The sequence below is a fragment of the Chionomys nivalis genome, chromosome 19 (genome assembly GCF_950005125.1).
Source record: "Chionomys nivalis chromosome 19, mChiNiv1.1, whole genome shotgun sequence".
Lineage (NCBI taxonomy): Eukaryota > Metazoa > Chordata > Mammalia > Rodentia > Cricetidae > Chionomys > Chionomys nivalis.
In genome coordinates, this window is record NC_080104.1 from 22,106,223 (window position 1) to 22,124,506 (window position 18,284).

General features: G+C 35.8%; 1 protein-coding gene across 15 annotated transcripts in view; it reads right to left on the reverse strand.

The window, feature by feature from the left end:
- The window catches only part of Fam135a (family with sequence similarity 135 member A), a 75,680-nt gene that overhangs the window by 14,982 nt on the left and 42,414 nt on the right, over window positions 1-18,284 (reverse strand). For 3 of the 15 annotated variants that reach the window (XM_057794306.1, XM_057794309.1, XM_057794308.1), the window contains 6 exons: window positions 16,965-17,042; window positions 13,846-13,895; window positions 9,792-9,947; window positions 4,543-4,616; window positions 2,817-2,983; window positions 238-2,599 (listed from right to left, as the gene is read on the reverse strand). In XM_057794306.1, coding sequence (XP_057650289.1) covers window positions 238-2,599; window positions 2,817-2,983; window positions 4,543-4,616; window positions 9,792-9,947; window positions 13,846-13,895; window positions 16,965-17,042 — 2,887 coding nt within the window. Of the gene's footprint in view, window positions 1-237; window positions 2,600-2,816; window positions 2,984-4,542; window positions 4,617-9,791; window positions 9,948-13,845; window positions 13,896-16,964; window positions 17,043-18,284 lie in introns of those variants that run through there. The other 12 variants (XM_057794315.1, XM_057794316.1, XM_057794307.1 and 9 more) reach the window with 7 other exon arrangements.

Consider the following 18,284-nt stretch of genomic DNA (forward strand, 5'->3'; position numbering starts at 1 on the left):
TTAGTGATTGCTTAAAATCACTTAGTGATTGCTTCTGACAGAAAGCTGCTCAAAGTGTCTAACCACACAACAGGCGATATGGAAGTGGTCTGCCCATACTGTACCCATTTCATCATCTTAACAATTAATAAAAAGGAGCATATTTTGTCAGAGGGAACAAAAAGATTCCATCTTTTGGCACTATATCTGATGTTCTAGATACACACTTAGCACACAATATTGAGTTTCATTACTTACGCATGTATTTGAGGTTTTGGTGAATTTTCATACCAGGAAGATGAAGAAGTGAAGTTGCAAGAAATGCTGCTTGGCTGCTTTGTAATGGCATCAAATTTACTTCTAGGAGGATATTTACCACCACAAGGAGACTCTCGTGGAGCAGATGGGAAAGACAAACAACCAGAAGTACGAACAGCAGGAACAGGTACAGCGGCCCTCAGATAGTCACTGCTTACTCTCTCGCACTGTGTGTGTCTCTCTTCTCGTAGCACATCTCCACTTGCATAGTGAACACTTACTGTTCCTGCAGCTGAGAAATCTGCTTCTTCATGATACCCATTTTGAATCATTTGTTGATCCTGCTCCTCTTCCTCCTCTTCTTCTTTGCCTTGTTCCTGCTGAAGATCATCTATTCCTTTTTCACAGGTTTCCTTCTGAGAGCTAACTGAGCTGTGGTAGCTAACAGCACACATGTCAGAAATATCAGGATTGCTCTGAGATCCAAAATAATTTTCCACAAGCCCTTGTTTTACCACATCAGTACTACTGGAAATAGAGTCATCTGGACTCAGATGAGGGTCATTTTCAGTAACAGGGGTTTCTGAGTGTATTTGCTTGTGATTTAACGGCTCACTACGCTTTTTTCCCACAGTCCTATCTTCACTAAGCTCCGCGTTAGTAGAAACAGAACCTGAAACAACACAAGGAGTACCTAAGCAAATCAGCTTTGAGCTTAGTGTTGTTGCTGTTTCTGCAGAGTTGTTATTAGATGTATCATGGCTCGGGGAGCCTTTAAGCATAGCATCCAAATTAAGCTTGGAGTCACAACTACCTTTCACATCACTGGCAGTATCTTCATCAGAGAAAACAAGTTCTAAAGGGTCTTTACTACTTGGATTTAAGGAATGCATTGCTAAAGTTTCACTGTCCAAATGCTCTGAAAATACAACACATTGCTGCTGCAAAAGAATACTTGACTTTTTATAATCATCACACTTTGGCAGATCCATCGTTTCTAGATTTAAAACTGTTTTACTATCACTTAGATGACACTCAGGCACAGCAGATTTCTTACAGTTATCATCAGGTGACAATTCATCATCAGAAGGTAGGGAGTTGATGGATGTCAAAGATGACTGTATTTCACTTAAAGCACTTGTGCTCTCAGTGCAGTGACTTCCTAGTGAAATTTTTACATTGTGATCAGGTTTCATCAAAAGCTGAGGAAATAATCTTTCATTATTATAAGGACCTGGCCCTTGGAGAGTTTCAAAGGGTATTTCTGGATTTGGATGTGTTGCAAAAGAACTTGGTTCACTTTCCACACCTGAGTCTGAAAATCTAGAGGAAGCATATGTGGCATTAGTGTCTGGTAACTTAATTGTGTCACCACTTACTACAACATGATATTCTTTTGTAGAAGGAGCAGGTAGATGACTTCTCAGTTTGGTTAATGATTCTTCAGTAGAGTGAGACTTCGTTTCCTGTAAAGCATCCTTTCCAAGGGTTATTTTTATAGACTTGGATTTACCATTAGATTCTGAGGACTCACAATTGTGTAGTAAATTATCCACAAATAGTTCATCTTCTCGAACCTCTGCCCAAGCTCCTATTTTAACAGTTATTTTCTCTCCACTGAAAGGCTCTTTACTGCTGGGCTTGACTTCAAGTGTTCTAACTCCTGAAGATGGAGTTGTTCGATAGTCACGGCAATCACCTGATGAACTTCTAAATGCCAGATTGTGCTCCACATGTGAGATATCACTATCGTCTTGGGAGATACCAAGATTACCTGAAATGGACAAATTTGCACAAAGATTTAGGCTGCCAGAGTTCAGAAGATCGAACTGGTCTGGTTGCATACTTTCAGTATCTGGAGACTTGTGTTCAGTTCTCTCTGTATTAGCTGGCAAAGAGCTAGCTTCCTTTTGACTTGTCTGTCTGATGTAGGTATTTGGGTCAAAATTATATCCACATATTGTGGGATCCAGACCTTCTTCCTGACTATGTGAAGGATTGCCTTCAAAGCATTTAGTGAGATCACTTGATGTTGTATTTTTCAAACATTTGTAGCTTACTAAAACCACAGAATCTTTAGAGTTCTGTTTTATTAACTTTTTTGTGTTTTCTGGTTTCATTGTTTTCATGAGCTTAGTGACCTTAACCTTGGATTTATTTGCTTCTTCATTCTTTCCTTTTAGAGATTTTGTTAGCTGCTTTTCACCTTCTGTATAGCAAATACTGGAGGCAACAGCAGGTCTGACCTTCAACTCTGGGCTAGAAAGTCCTGCTACAGAGCTCTCTTCAGTCTCATGTTTATCCATTCTACTGGCCTCTGTTATCTGAAGACTCTGCATTCCCATCCAGGGCGCATCTAAGTCTTTCATCCAAAGAAAAAAAGATTCCAGTTTACAACAAGTGTGAGAGTTCAAGGGATCGAGACTACTTTTTCTAACTACAAATTTCTAATTTCCTCAAAAGTAAATGAAACTAGAGGGGGAAATGATTTAATATTAGGGGATGGTTTTATGTATATCTGGAAAAATATGCTGAAATTGACATACATAGCTTATGTATTTTAGTTAGATTATACTTACCTTCAATAACTGAATCTAAATACCTATCTTCAAAGATTATAGGTAATGAATTGAGATCTCCATCTAATTCACTACATTCAATAGGTAGGGGTGGAAGAGAACTGCAGAAGGAAGTATTTTTGATAGCGGTGCACATCTGTAGATGACTCTGAGCACTGAAAAATATTCTTAAGTCAGATTGTAGTGAAAAAATAATTATACCCACCTCCACTTTAAAATCTACCCTGTTCTCTTCCCCCACCAGTCTTAACCCCTTTCCTCAAGATACAGTGTCCTTGGGAAAAGTTTCTTGGTCAGAGATTAAAAACTGGCAAAATGAAAATTATGCTTTACTACTAATAAATTATTGTCATAAAATTATAGTTTGCTGACAAGCTAATTCCTATCCTATTTTATGAACGTAGTATCAAAAGTTCAATGCTAATTACTAACTAATTACTTAATGAGAACACAGGGGAAAAGTGTGTTTCACAAGGCTGCTTTACCAATACATATTGATAAATACATTGAACATCTATTTAAAACAAGATACACAAAGCCTAATATAAAATAGTGATCAGGAAGATTTTCTAGGGCTTGGACATAAGGCTCGGCGGTTAAGAGCATTTAGTGCTCTGGTAAAAGGCCCTCTTTGATTCCCAGCACCCACACGGGGGCTTGCAAGTATGTAACTGTAACTAATGTGCTACAGTTCCAGGAGGTGTGACTCCTTTCTCTGATCTACAATAGGACCAGGCCTACACATGGTGAGCATACATACATTCAGACAAAACATTCAGACACACTAAAAAAAAAAAAAAAAAAAAAAAAAAAAAAAAAAAATCCAAAAGTTTTTAAAAGAAAAAATTTCCTAATAAAAATTTCAAAAGAATCAAAATAGTTAACTGCATTTACTTATCACTATCACCCAGTGTGAACAGCTAACACCAGCCCCATTTTTATACTTCAACTCTGACTACCTCTTATGCCCACAGTTATTGTTTATAAGTGTTTTTAGTAGGTAAAATATGTATGAACTGAAATATATCCTATATGATTTGACACAGAAATCCACAACAGAATAAATATTTCCATCTACTCACATATTTTAATTTCCCAGCTCTATCAACCCCAGGAGAACCACTGTTTGGACTTTCTTCACCCGAGTTTTGCTTCTTCAAAATTTCGTATATAAAAACTGATACAGTATTCACTTCTTTGTGTCTGTTTTATTTTCCTCAGGGAAATGACTTCAAGCAACCCTTTAAAGCCCGAAAACAAGACCTAACCACATCCAGTAGGAATGATGAAAGGCAAACAAAGTTTCGGAGGTTTTGTGCTGTTTTTAAGAGTTGCTCTGGAACTTGTTCTGTAGACCAGGCTGGCCTCAAACAGAAAGATCCATCTGCCTTTGGCTCTTGGGTGCTAGGATTAAAGGCGTGTGCCGCTACTGCCCAGCTATTTGGACATTTGAACTGTGTATCATTATGTGACGGAAGGCAGTGCCAATTACACAACATGAAGATGATGGCGTGTGAAGAGCAGAGCTACACAGTGCTATTTATCAAAGGGACAGTCAAGTCCATTATACCTTTCTTCAACAGAAAGGGACTTTCAAAAAAAATTTCTAAATTAAACCTTTTCTTCTGCCTTAAATACTATGAAGTTTGTCATTAATAATTCTGTGATAAGACATCTTATGTAAAAGAAAAAACAATTATCTGCATTTTGGATTTGTGCTACTTACTGAAGTTCTTGGTATGCAATGGCAGCTTCTCTTGGATGTTCAAAACAAAAGAATGCCTCCGAAAATCTGCGAACCTAAATAATTTCAAAAAGAAACATTGATAACAAGGTATGTTCCATTAGTCAATTTGGTATAGACGAGCAAGCAGGGATGCTGATTTCACTAGGCATTCAAAAACCATTCCCATGAGAATTACACTTCTTTCCTTCAGTGTTCCTAAATCACTATATTTCTATATGATATGGAATAAAGAAAAAACAGAACCGAGAAACTTAGATTTACATTCTGATCTCATTTTTCCTCCTTAAAGGTAGGGATAGTACTTGTACCATTTGCTTTGTCTACAGCATCCAGAATAGTGCCCAACACATGGGAAATGATGGAGGGAAATCCCGGGTGGCTAACTTCATCTACATTATTTGTCAGACATTCAAGTATATGACCATGAACTGAGTGATGTATTAGCATTGTGACTTTGGGCATTTGACTCTGAGTTTCAGGTGATGCACTTTCAAATTGCACTCAATACTTATGCAACGACATTGTGAAGAACATAGCACACATGCAACAGTAGCTTCTAGTATGGATAGATATAAACACATGCTTTTGTAACTGCTGTTCTAATAGTTACTGCATTCTGCCTTAGGAGGACTATACACAAATAATACCCCTTCCTAGGAACTGTTTTATTTTCCTTTTTAAGACAGGCTCTCACTGTTTAGCTCTGGTTGGCCTGGAACTTGCTATGTATACCGGGCTGACCTTTAACTCACCAAGATTCACCTGCCTCTGCCTCCCAAGTGCTAGGATTAAAGGTATGCACTATGATGCCAGAGGAAGTATGTTTTGAAGATACCCTTTAATATATTTTGTCATGCAATAGAAGTATGTACTTGATAAATATATATTGAATTTGCTGACTATTTTGCCAATATTTTTAATCATGAAAAGAAAGGCTTTGTTAGATAATGGATCATCATTAAGCCAAATAAGAGAGGGAAAAGAAATATGTTACACGTTCAAATCATATTATGTTGAGAGAGAGAAAGAGTGTGTGTGTGTGTGTGTGTGTACACTTATTTGTGCCACAGCACATGTGAGGAAGTCAGAGAACCATGCTGTGGTGTCTAACACAGACATGGAGAGAGACAGTGGGGAGGTCCTGCTGAGAAGAGTGTGCTGTGCCCTTTACTTTCAAATGTGCTCTAATCACCTATTTACCTCCTGTTTCTCTCAGCACTAAAGGAAGGATGAAGGAAAATATCTGCCTGTTTGTCTAGAGTTTGTTTTCCCTGGTGACTATAAAGTATAAGCATGTATTTTATTATATTGAGTACACAAAGAAAGAGGTTTTATTATAACATCCATACTGTATTTTCACAATATTCAGCCTTTTCCTTCCCCTCTCTTCCTTCTTTGCCTGCTCTTCAGAATACTCCTCTTTCATCTCTTGCAATCTTCCTTCTCTTTAGCTCCCACAGGATTTCCAGAGTCGGCGAGTGGCTCCCCTTCTCTCCTTCACCGTCCTGATTCCTATAGTAAGTAGTATTTCTTGCTAGTATCTTACTTAGGAGGCTCTGTGCTAAGGCCCTGATTTAAACCTTAAAAGGGCTATGGAGGAGATATCTTCATTTAGTCAGTGAGGAGGCTATGGGAAGAGGAACCAAGGAGACACAGGCAGTAAGTGATAAACCCATTTCAAGTACAGATTTGGGAAACTAAATCTTACACTCTAGTTCTTATCTTTTTGTCTTTCCACATCAAGATTCTGCAATTAGAAATCTTTCTATGCCTCTGTGTACTCATATGAGGTTCCTTTTTTCATTCTCTTACAATTACACACTGGGATGCTATGCCATGAATGAGTCCATTCATTGTACTGTGTCACCATAACTAATGCATGACTGCCACCTGATGGCAACACATAATATTAAAATTTGTTAGGTTTCCAAATTTAGGTGATACAAGAAATATATGTTACTACTTTGTTACAGTTGCTTACAAAAGTGAGTTTGTAAAAGTTCGTAATATACTCTAATTTAAAATTCATTTACTTGGCACTATCACAACAACTACTGAAATTTTAGCAAATAGAAAAAAGATGAACTTTCAATGGCTATCTAATATTAATGCTTTAAAGAGGTAAATATTCTTTCCTGGGCTTACTTGAATATGTGGTTCAAACTGTTAAGAGAATTTGTTCTAGTATTTTTACATGTGTTCATGTACAGCAGAGTCTGATGCTGAGTACAGGCTTTCTATCTGATAGATTATGGTTATATTACCCTGAAAAATGTATCACTTTACAAATGTTTATTTGAAAATATATTCTTTGCTCTTTGTGTTATAGGAGGATACAATAAAGCTTTATTACACAAAAACTGATTCACATTTAATATCAGATACAATTCTAGCTCATTTCTTGATATGATATGCATCTCTTCTAAAAGTAAATTAACAAAGAGAAAAACTTTTTCGGACATGTGACAGACATTTTATTTTATTATCTTACTTTATTAAGGCTTAGTAAGCCCTCCTGTTCTTCCTGGTACTTGGAACTGAACACATGTGAGGCCCCGCTACATCCCTCACTCACCATTTTTCTAGTTCTCTGGAGGTATATGAGTTATGGTATCACACATTTAAAGTACAATTTCATGAATTCTGACATGAAAGCATCACCATGCTAACAACATGAAAACACCCATCAAAAAGAACATGAAGATTTGCAGAAACAATTGCACATAAGAGCTGGCTTGCTTTGTTTATAATTTGGAGTCAGGGTGTTACTCTGTAGCCTTGGTACTCACAACGTGGTTCACAGCCAGCCTGACTCTGTCATCCCAGTGCTGGGATTATAAGCATAAACTATCAGGCCTAGCTATAACTACTTGATATAAAAAACCTACTGCAGGCATGGTGACACACGCCTTTAATCCCAGCACTTGAAAGGCAGAGGCAGGCGGATCTCTTTGAGTTTCAGGACAGAGAGAGCTACAAAGTAAGACACTGCCACAAAAAAACAAAATAAAAAAGAAAAGTACACCGTAAAAAAACAACACCTCTTCAAAAATCTCTGTAAGTAAGGTATAAAAAAGAAATAAAAAAATACAACTTGGGACCTTTCAATATCAGATCTAATATTCTAAGAATTTTAGTAGAATAGGGTGCCTACATATTCAGGTTGAGTATATTATCTAAACTTTGCAATAATGAACTATTTGAAAAGAAAGTTTTCAAAAGAAATATATGCAGTCAATAAACACTTGAAACAAGTGTTCAACACCCTTGTCACTAGGAGAATAAAAATGTCAACTGCTTTTCTATTCCATCACATTCCAGTCGGAACGGCTATATAAACAATGCCAACAGATACACTGACCTCTCTAGGAGGCACCCTCACGGAAGTCCTAATTTCCAAAGGGCACTGAGTAAAAGGCAGTTCAACAGTGTGAGCACCACACAAACTGGTTATATTTCTACTAAAATTCATCCCTGTTCAAAATCTTGGTGGTAAAAAATGTTAATGAAAATTGTCTGAAAGATACAGATTGCAATTATTGAGCTCTTCATTTTAAATTACTATACAAAGCTAAAGAAAATCATTAGTAAGGTGGATACTGTAATTATGCTATTTTATCCACTGCAAAATCTCATATTAGGGTTCTTCCTTAGAAATCCTTTAATAAAGATTAGTCGCTTCTCTAAATTAGTTTTCAATACGATAACCCTACTTATTGGAATATAATAATAAAACAGAAAACACATCAAAGAGAAGTAAAAATATGAAAAAATAGTCCATTAAAAATGCTAATAAAATGAAAGACTTTCTTAAAGACCATTCCCTAAAAAGATAAGGGCATAAAAATATTAGTAATAAATGGTGGAAAACACTACGGATCTGTCAGATATTTTTTAAAAATGAAGTATTCTGTTATGTGATAATAATATATTTAAAAGTGCAGGCAAAATAGAAAAACTCCTTAGAAAAATGTCATCAAACTGTTGAAAAAAAGAAATGATTTACAACATCCCTACTTACAGTGTGCCATTTTACTCTATTTACTAGGAAGGACAGAGCAAACTGAGAGTACTCTATGCAACCACTGGACAAAGAGACATAAGACAAATAGCACATAACAACTGGTAAAATTTAAACACGGGCCACATTGTGCTTTGACTGTAGCCCATGTGTTTGAACACATGGTCACTAGACGGCTGACACTCTTGGAAGGTTTATGGACCTTTTAGGATGTGAAGTCTTGCTGGAGGAACTATGTCACTCAGGGCAAGTCTTGAGGGTTTATAGTCTGCCCCCACCTCTCAGCTTTCAGACGGCTGATGCCACATGACTGACAGGCTGCACGTTCCCGACGCCATGCTTTCCAAGCCACGTGGGCTGTGGCCTCTCTGGAACCTTAAGACAAAGTAAACCCCTTCTTTCTTATGTGGCCTCTATCAGGGTAACTGATCACACCAACAAAAGATTTAATTAAGACAGGCCGGATACTACACATCATTATTATATCAGTATGAAAATTTCTAAGGTTGACTACTATAATGGATAAGTGTTCCTGATCTTGAGAAATGCATACTGAAGTATTAGGGATAAATGGTCCTCTTCAGAGAAATTGTTCTTTGCAATAGTTACAAACTCAGGAAGACTCTAGATGTCTATGAACAAAACAAATTGTATATATACTCAAATGGTACATAACACATGAGAAAATCAACAATTGGCAGATACTTAAAAAAGTAGCATATAAGAGGACACACACAGTACATGATCTAACTTACACAGAATTCAGTAACTAGTACACGCTATATGATGAAATAGTTTAACTTTCTGTATAAGGGCCACTGTAGGTCTATATTCAACTTGCAAAAATCCTAATATATATTCTGATGAGAGAGGTTAGGGAAATGAAAAACGAAAACAAAGATAAAAGAAGGAGAGACTATCAGAGATGCCTATTTGGTTAATTATTTCTAATTCCTGCTTTTGGGTTCTAGGCACTATCTCCTATCATATATATTCATATTTTATTTACCTTCAGATAGTTTTCTATTAGCAGAGTTGGCACTGAGATGTAATGCTGTCTTACTTTACTATCAGCTTTAGAATCAAACAACAACATAAGGATGTCTCTCTTCTACATTTATCTACATTATTAAGTAAGAATATTTTTACTTGTAAGAAAGTCCTACAGATATATAATATTCAATAAAAGGGCATTTCTTTAACTTACCCTCAAGGTATGGTGTTCCTGTGCTAATAGTACTCTTAATTCTTCATGCAGTGTTATGACTTCCAGAAACTGTCCCCATAAAGCCATGAGAAGTGAGCAAAGTTGTGCAAGGTTCATGTTGATCAGTTCTGCCAGTTCATCAGGGTTTTCTACTTTCTAGAACAACAAGGTCAACAGCTTTACTGCTCCCTGATGCCAGCATCAGACCTCTTGACAGCACTACTAAGAACATCAGCATGAAGGCCAGTGTGAACATGTGTGCTGAGGGAGAGACACCAGCTGAATAAAGCTTTTATATTTAACTGATGGGTACGGAGGCAATTTCAGCAAGCTAGCTAGGATATCATACATATAAAGTAAAACAATAAATTCTTTTTTTTTTTTTTTTTTTTTTTTGGTTTTTCGAGATAGGGTTTCTCTGTGGTTTTGGAGCCTGTCCTGAAACTAGCTCTTGTGGACCAGGCTGGTCTCGAACTCACAGAGATCCGCCTGCCTCTGCCTCCCAAGTGCTGGGAAAACAATAAAATCTTAAAGAGAAAACTAAGAATGTTCGTCATGAAAATGGAGGCTGATGAGCTGGAACAGATGGGGAGTAAAGGAGGTCCACCAGCAGCTAACTCTGACATAAATCACAAACAATGCACGCTGGGCCATGAAATCAAGACTCATCATCTGGACTCAGCAAAAGAGTGTCAACTCTACTGACGGGAAAAGAGAAAGCTGTGACAACACAATTAAAACCTCACATGTCCGATTCACAAAGAAGTGGATTTAAAAAGAGGGTTGGCAACATGTCTTGTTAATGCCTGATGCTGAGAGATGGTGGTGGAGTGGGGTGGGGTGGTGAAGGCAAATGGAGGTTCTCTTTAGTAAAAGGATCATGACACCTTTCATATGGAAGAAAAATATAAGAACAGATATATGAATAAAAGTCAGCCAAAAGAAAGAAATGGGAATAAAGAGATTTAAGCACTAAAAGACCAAAACCAAACCAAAAAAAACCAACCAAAAAAAAAAAAAAAACCCAAATCGAAAACAATATTCCCCTTTAGTTTCTGAAAGACTAAATTTTGTTCATATTGACTGCACATTCTTATAATTATTTTTAAATGGATACGGCCCTTTGGGTAACTATTTATAAAAACTATATATAAACCCCTTATTTATTTATTTATTTTATATCAACTAGTGTTTTGCCTACATGTTTATGTGTTCAGGGCTCATGGAGGTCAGAAGAGGCTGTTGGATCAATGTAAACTGCCATGAATGGTGCTGGGAACAGAACTTCCACTGCTCTGGAAAGGCAGCTAAAGTTATTAACTGTCCAGCCATCTCTTCAAATCTATGTTGGTGACTTTTTTTCTTTTTTTTTTCTCTTTCTTTCTCTCTCTCTCTCTCTCTCTCTCTCTCTCTCTCTCTCTCTCTCTCTTTCTTTCTTTCTTTCTTTCGAGTCAGGTTTCTTTGTAGCTTTGGAGCCTGTCCTGGAACTAGCTCTTGTAGACCAGGCTGGTGTTGAACTCACAGAGATCTGCCTGCCTCGCCTCCCGAGTGTTGGGATTAAAGGTGTGTGTCACCATCATCCATCTTATACTGGTGACTTTTAAAGAAAATGGTCATTTGAATTATAAAGAAAGCCTGTGAAAGCATAGAAAATTGCATCTTTGCATATCCTGCATACTTACAATTATTAAAGAGATCTTTCACAAAAAGAATCTAGTTTTCATTGAAACTTACATCGAGAAATACACTTCAAACCAAATGTGTACTTCCATTTGATTCATGCCTCTGATTTCTCTCATTAACACAGCTGGTGAACAGTGAATATACAATGAGGGTAAAATAATCAAGACAGTTTCCAGATCAAAAAAGAAAAATGTATCCAATTTAACTGTAAGAATGAACTAGAAAAGCGGCTTAAAACACAAGCTGACCTGCTGTAGTAAAAGAGTATCATTTTAAAGGACTGCCATGCAGGAGAGCCAACAAGAGTACAGAAATGAAGGGCAACAAGTATGATGATACTTGTAAAAGACTGGCACAAGGAAACCTTTGCATACTAACCAAAAATGTTAACAGATAAAAAAGTATTGTCACAAAACTATACGTTTTAAAAACCTGTCCAGAAATTCATTAAATAAAAATCACAGAAGAAAGTGTATATATTTGCAGCTAATTGTTCTTTACGTGCAAAACAATAAATTTTTCAAAGGATATGTTAGCTTTATATTGAGGTTAGATGCCTTTGCCCATCAAATCTGTGGTTCTACTGTGATCGCCCAATTTGCCTTTGCAGTTTTAAAAAAAAATAAGCAATTGAATTTTCTTAGACAAAATATTTAGAATACAAAATAGAATTAACATAGTAAAAATGACAATCTTACCAAAAGCAATCTATAGATTCAACGCGTGCCTATCAAAATCCCAGCAAAATTCTTCAAAGACCTCGAAAGAATGGTATTCAACTTCATATGGAAAAGCAAAAAACCCAGGATAGCCAAAACAATCCTGTATAGTAAAAGAACTTCTGGAGGCATCACAACCCCTGACTTCAAATTCTACTACAAAACTACAGTACTGAATGTTGCCTGGCATTGGCATAAGAACAGACAGGAGGACCAATGGAACCGAATAGAAGACCCGGATATCAATCCACATACCTATAAACACTTGATCTTTGATAAAGAAGCAAAAAAATATCAAATGGAAAAAAGAAAGCATATTTAACAAGTGGTGCAGGCATAACTGGGTATCAACATGTAGAAGAATGAAAATAGATCCATATCTATCACCATGCACAAAACTCAAGTCCAAATGGATCAAAGATCTCAACATAAAGCCAGCTACACTGAACCTTACAGAAGAGAAAGTTGGAAGTTCACTTGAACGCATTGGCACAGGGAACTACTTCCTAAATATAACCCCAACAGCACAGACACTGAGAGAAACAATTAATAAATGGGACCTCCTGAAACTGAAAAGCTTCTGTAAAGCAAAGGACACGGTCAACAAGACAAAACGACAGCCTACAGAATAAGAAAAGATCTTCACTAACTCCACATCAGACAGAGGGCTGATCTTCAAGATATACAAAGAACTCAAAAAACTGGTCATCAAAAGATCACATAATCCAATAAAAATGGAGTACAGACCTAAACAGAGAACTCTCAACAGAGGAATCTAAAATGGCTGAAAGACACTTAAGGAAATGTTCAACATCCTTAGTCATCAGAGAAATGCAAATCAAAACAACTCTGAGATTCCATCTTACACCTGTAAGAATGGCCAAGATCAAAAACACTGATGACAACCTATGCGGGAGAGGGTGTGGGGAAAAGGCTGAGAATGTAAGCTGGTGCAGCCCCTTTGGATGTCAGTGTGGCGATTTCTCAGAAAATTAGGAAACAACTTTCCTCAAGACCCAGTAATACCACTTTTGGGTATACAGCCAAAGGATGCTCAATTGTGCCACAAGGACATGTGCTCAACTATGTTCATAGCAACTGTGTTTAGTCATAGCCAGAACCTGGAAACAACTTAAATGCCCCTTGATAGAAGAATGGACAAGGAAAATGTGGTACATTTACACAATGGAGTACTACACAGCAGAAAAAATAACGACAGCTTGAATTTTGCAGGAAAATGGATGGAGCTAGAAAACATTATTTTGAGTGAGGTAATCCAGACCCAGAAAGATAATTATCACATGTACTCATTCATTGGCGGTTTTTAAACACAAAGCAAAGAAAACCAGCCTACAAATCACAATCCCAGAGAACTTAGTCAACAATGAGGACACTAAGAGAGACTTACACCGATCTAATCTACATGGGAAGTAGAAAGTAGAAAAGACAAGATCTCTTGAGTAAATTGGGAGCACGGGGACCTTGGGGGAGGGAAGAGGCAGGGAGGGAAACAGAAAAATGTAGAGTTCAATAAATATCAATAAAAAAGAAAAGAAAGCCAATAAAGTTCAGATTTATCCATCAAAAAAAAAAATAAGGAAAGAAAATAGAAATCACTCAAATAATGAGAATTAAAAAGAAATTTCAAGTACCTTAACTTCTTCACACAGTTCAGTAAGACGAGCTTCTACATCCATTTCCTCTGAAAGGGGTAAAAACTAATTAGAGGAAAGATTTCAGTGTTAGATCTGAAACTACCTTAATATTACATGAAGGACAAAATCTTCTGTAATAAAAAGTTAATCCCTGATTTAACAAGGTATTATGTATTGTTAAAAGTAATTTTTTGTTATATAATTCTGATTTACTTAGGTATGCTCTAAGCATCTAGTAAGAAATTTATAATTAAAATGGCAAGATCAACAGAAAAACACTGAAACAAATAACATAAAGATTAGTTATTTTTAAAGGAAGAGAATTACATCAAGGTCTTAAATATAAATTTTAAACTAGGAAAATGAGTATAACTAAAATGAGCTCATTAAAAAAGTCATTCTCACACAAATGCAAGGATGCATCCTATGACATGTTGCAACTGATTTCACAAAAAATTCACTGTCAGAAACATCAATATCTTCTAATGTTAAGTTAAAATAAAAATCCGACAGCAAATGCTGCATAAATTCCATATACTAAGTCTAATTTCACATTGTTCATCATCTTTTCCTATGATGTAAGAAAATCATTAAAACTGGATTTAGGATATACATCCCATTTCAGAAAATAAACTTTAAAATTGTGATACATTTTTCTAAGGTTTGTATCTAAGAGTCCAAATGCCTATTACAGCTAGTGAGCTACTTCATGAAGACATTCTTTGTGTGTAAGACAAAGGTCAGAGCTGGATGTTTTCCTGATTTGCCTGCCACATTATTCTGTGAGACAGATTCTCCCACTGAACCAGAACTCACTGTTTTAGCTAGTCTGGCCAGCCAGCAAACCCCAGAAATTCTTCAGTCCCTGCAGCCGCTGCTGGGGCTGCAGGTACAAGCAACTGCACCTGGATTTGACTTCAGTGCTGGGGATTCTAACTCAGGTTCTCACGCTTGTGCAACAGGCACTTACCCACTGGCTGATGGCCTCAGCCAAAAAATCTTAAAGAAGGAGTAAAAGCTAAATTTAACTGCTGAACCAATGGATAATGATTCCAAAACCACTTACAGATTTTTGTCTCACTTTACAAATAATAATTTTTCTTTTCAAATAATATATTATGATATAACAATAGAAATATAAAATTAATCCCACTATTTTATTCAAATTATCTTGAGGACATTTGTTTCACCTATTGTTCAAGGTTACAATCTAGAATATATCCTTCTATGATATACATATGAGTTTTCAACAGTATAATTCTACTTTAAGTTTTCTGATATTTGCATTGTTTTCTCAGCACTTTTCTGGGGAAATCTACTTGCTAGATTAAGCACTTTCAATAAATGCTAAATTGTCATTCTTTTATGTAGGTACCCCCCAAATTTTCCCTATTCTAGTCTTTGCCAAAATATTGGTCTTTTTTTTTTTTTTTTTTAGTGTTTTGCTGAGAGAAATAATGCAATAAACTTACTTGTAGTACATGTCTACATTACATTATTTTTGAAAGCAGTATTCAGAGCTTAGGTTACAAGGTGAAGAGGTATACTCAGGTAAGAGTTATGTTATTTACAACTAACTTTTGCAGATTTTATGGTTTTGTTGTTGTTGTTTTGAGACAGGGTTTCTCTGTTTAGCTCTAGCAGTCCTGGAACCTGTTTTGTAGATCATGCTAGCTCAAACTCAGAGATCTGCCTGCTTGCCTCTCCTCCTCAGTGCTGGGCGGCATATGCCACCACCATACAGTTTATGTTTTAGTTTTAAACCAAGCTTTTTCTCTAACAAATCAAAATCTACTCCCCTTTTAAGACAAGTCTTAATTATATTAAGCAGCATTTTATGAATGCAGAATGTTTACAAGCTAAGCAGACAGCTGGCAGTACACTAAAACTAGAAGCAGATTTTTAAAAAATATTTATTTATTATGTATACAATATTCTGTCTGTGTGTATGCCTGCAGGCCAGAAGAGGGCACCAGACCTCATTACAGATGGTAGTGAGCCACCATGTGGTTGCTGGGAATTGAACTCAGGACCTTTGGAAGAGCAGACGATGCTCTTAACCTCTGAGCCATCTCTCTAGCCCCTAGAAGCAGATTTTAATCACTCTAATGAAGGTTAAAGTATGCCACAAATGGTCACAATTTCATACTATGAATTTTTTTTAAATTTTACAATCACTTCATATGAGAATGAAACACTATGCATAACATTTCAACCTCAATTTTTTCTAGTGATAAATGAATTTTAAGAATAGTTTTAGTAAAAATTAAGCAGCTCAAATCTTTCTCAGCCAGTATTCATCTGAAATACTATGAAATACTAACTTCTTTGTTTCAGTTTGTTCGTTCATCTAACAACTGAGAACACAATTTTATTTCATTTGAAAATTTCAACAACTATCCACAATTTAAAAAAAAGTAACCATTATTCAAGGCCAAGTAAAAACTTACAGAAAGTTAGCAAACTAGTTACTACTGCTATGCAAGTACAAAAGTCTAAAATATAATATGGAGGCTGGTTGTGAGGGCGCATGCCTTTAATCCCAGCACTTGGGAAGTAGAGGCAGGCAGATCTGTGATTCGACCAAAAACTGTATATAAATAACATGAAAGTGTGCAAAGTCAGATAAATGGACCTCTTCATTTAAGTAACATTTAGATAATAGATATTTAGTATTATTTTTAAAAGTCTAGAATGATGAAAACATATGCAAATTAACTAAAACCATGAAACCAATCTGGGGTGTCCCTCTTCTTTATCCTTCCAAAGCATAAAACCAGCTTCAGCTTTTTAAGCACATTTCATTAAGGATTAGGCCTATCCAAAGTTGAAATTACTTAAAGAACACTAATAGTAATTATTGTTCAATCAGCAATTTTGTTGACATAGATGGTTTTTAAAAAGTGGTCATTATAAAAACTAGAATATGTGAAAGGTCAGAGAGATCGTCACACTATCACTTTTACTTCTAAATAAAAACTTCAACATTACAAATCAATTAAATTAACCCAATTTATGTGCAAACCTAACTGATTATGTATATGAACTCTTAAATAAAAATGCTGGGAATATACTACATTGTTTACAAAGTTTAATTAACCTATTTGTAAACATACCTACATGCGTGTCGTTCTGGGCTCTTGGCTGTGCTCTTCTGAGGAGGCGCTCATAGAGGACCTGCATGCTGGCCTTGGCTAGTTATAAGGGTTGCACACAGCACTAGTTACTACACTCCTTTTACAACAAAACTTATTTAAATTTTCCAACTTGTTAATAAGTGTTGATAGGGCAATTGGTTAATTAGCTTATTAGAATTACAAATGATGTACATTCAAGTGTAAATTATTTTTAGTATTTGAATTATGCTGCTCAATATTTCTTATTCCATTATTATTTTGATGTTTTAGTTTCATAAATTGAGAATTTTAGTGTTGGCAAGAGTCTCAGAGACCAGCTAGCTCAGTTTCCCACTTTCCCAAGTGCAGGTGTAAGGCTCAGACTCCAGAACTGACTCTTGTTTTTGAGCTTCCTTACAGTGGAGCTCTTTGAATCCAACCAATGTTTAATGATACATCCTCAAAACACAATGTACATCATTTATCTAGGAAAAAAGAAGAGGGCAAAAGAGCAGAAAAGAAGTCAAAGTATTATTTTAAAAGAGGGAAGAGTTTAGCTTTTTCATAGCATAGTGCTTAAAGATTTTAACTTTATGCTTATTTGAAACGTTAGGAAAATACTAAATGATAGAAAAAATACATATTCTCTAATCAGGAGCTACTTTATGTTCCCTTATTAAAACTAGTGATCACAATGATGTCTAATAAGTAGTACATTATATAACATGGAAATATATGAGTGTCCACAATTCAATTTTACTAGAACAAAAATATTGTTGATAATCTCAGAATGTGAAACATTTTAAAGAATTAATAGTATTTTTAGATATTCCTCTACAATAAAAAGAAAATATACATAGTAAGGTTTAAGGACACATAGTATTACTAATAAATATTTATTGAAGATGATTCCAGATTTTAAAAAAGTCCCTGGGAAACTATCATAAGCTGCTCTGATGGGCTATACATTTCAAGTAACACAATTAAAAAAATACAGTGCTATTTTACCAATTAATTCATTCAATAAATATATTCTCAGTAATTATATATAGTATACTAGTAATTTTTTCTTTCTTTTTTAAATTTTTCAAGACAACGCTTCTCTGTGTAGCCCTGGATATCCTGGAATTTGCTGTGCTGACCAGGCTGGCTTCAAACTCTTAGAGATTCACCTGCCTCTGCCTTCCAAATGCTGGGATTAAGGATGTGCACCACCATAGCTCAGTAATATACTAAGAATCTTATTCTCTAAGTTTTTTATTTCTAAATTTGAAGTGTGGGCTTACTTTAGAATTTTGTTTTCTAATATTTTAAAGTAAG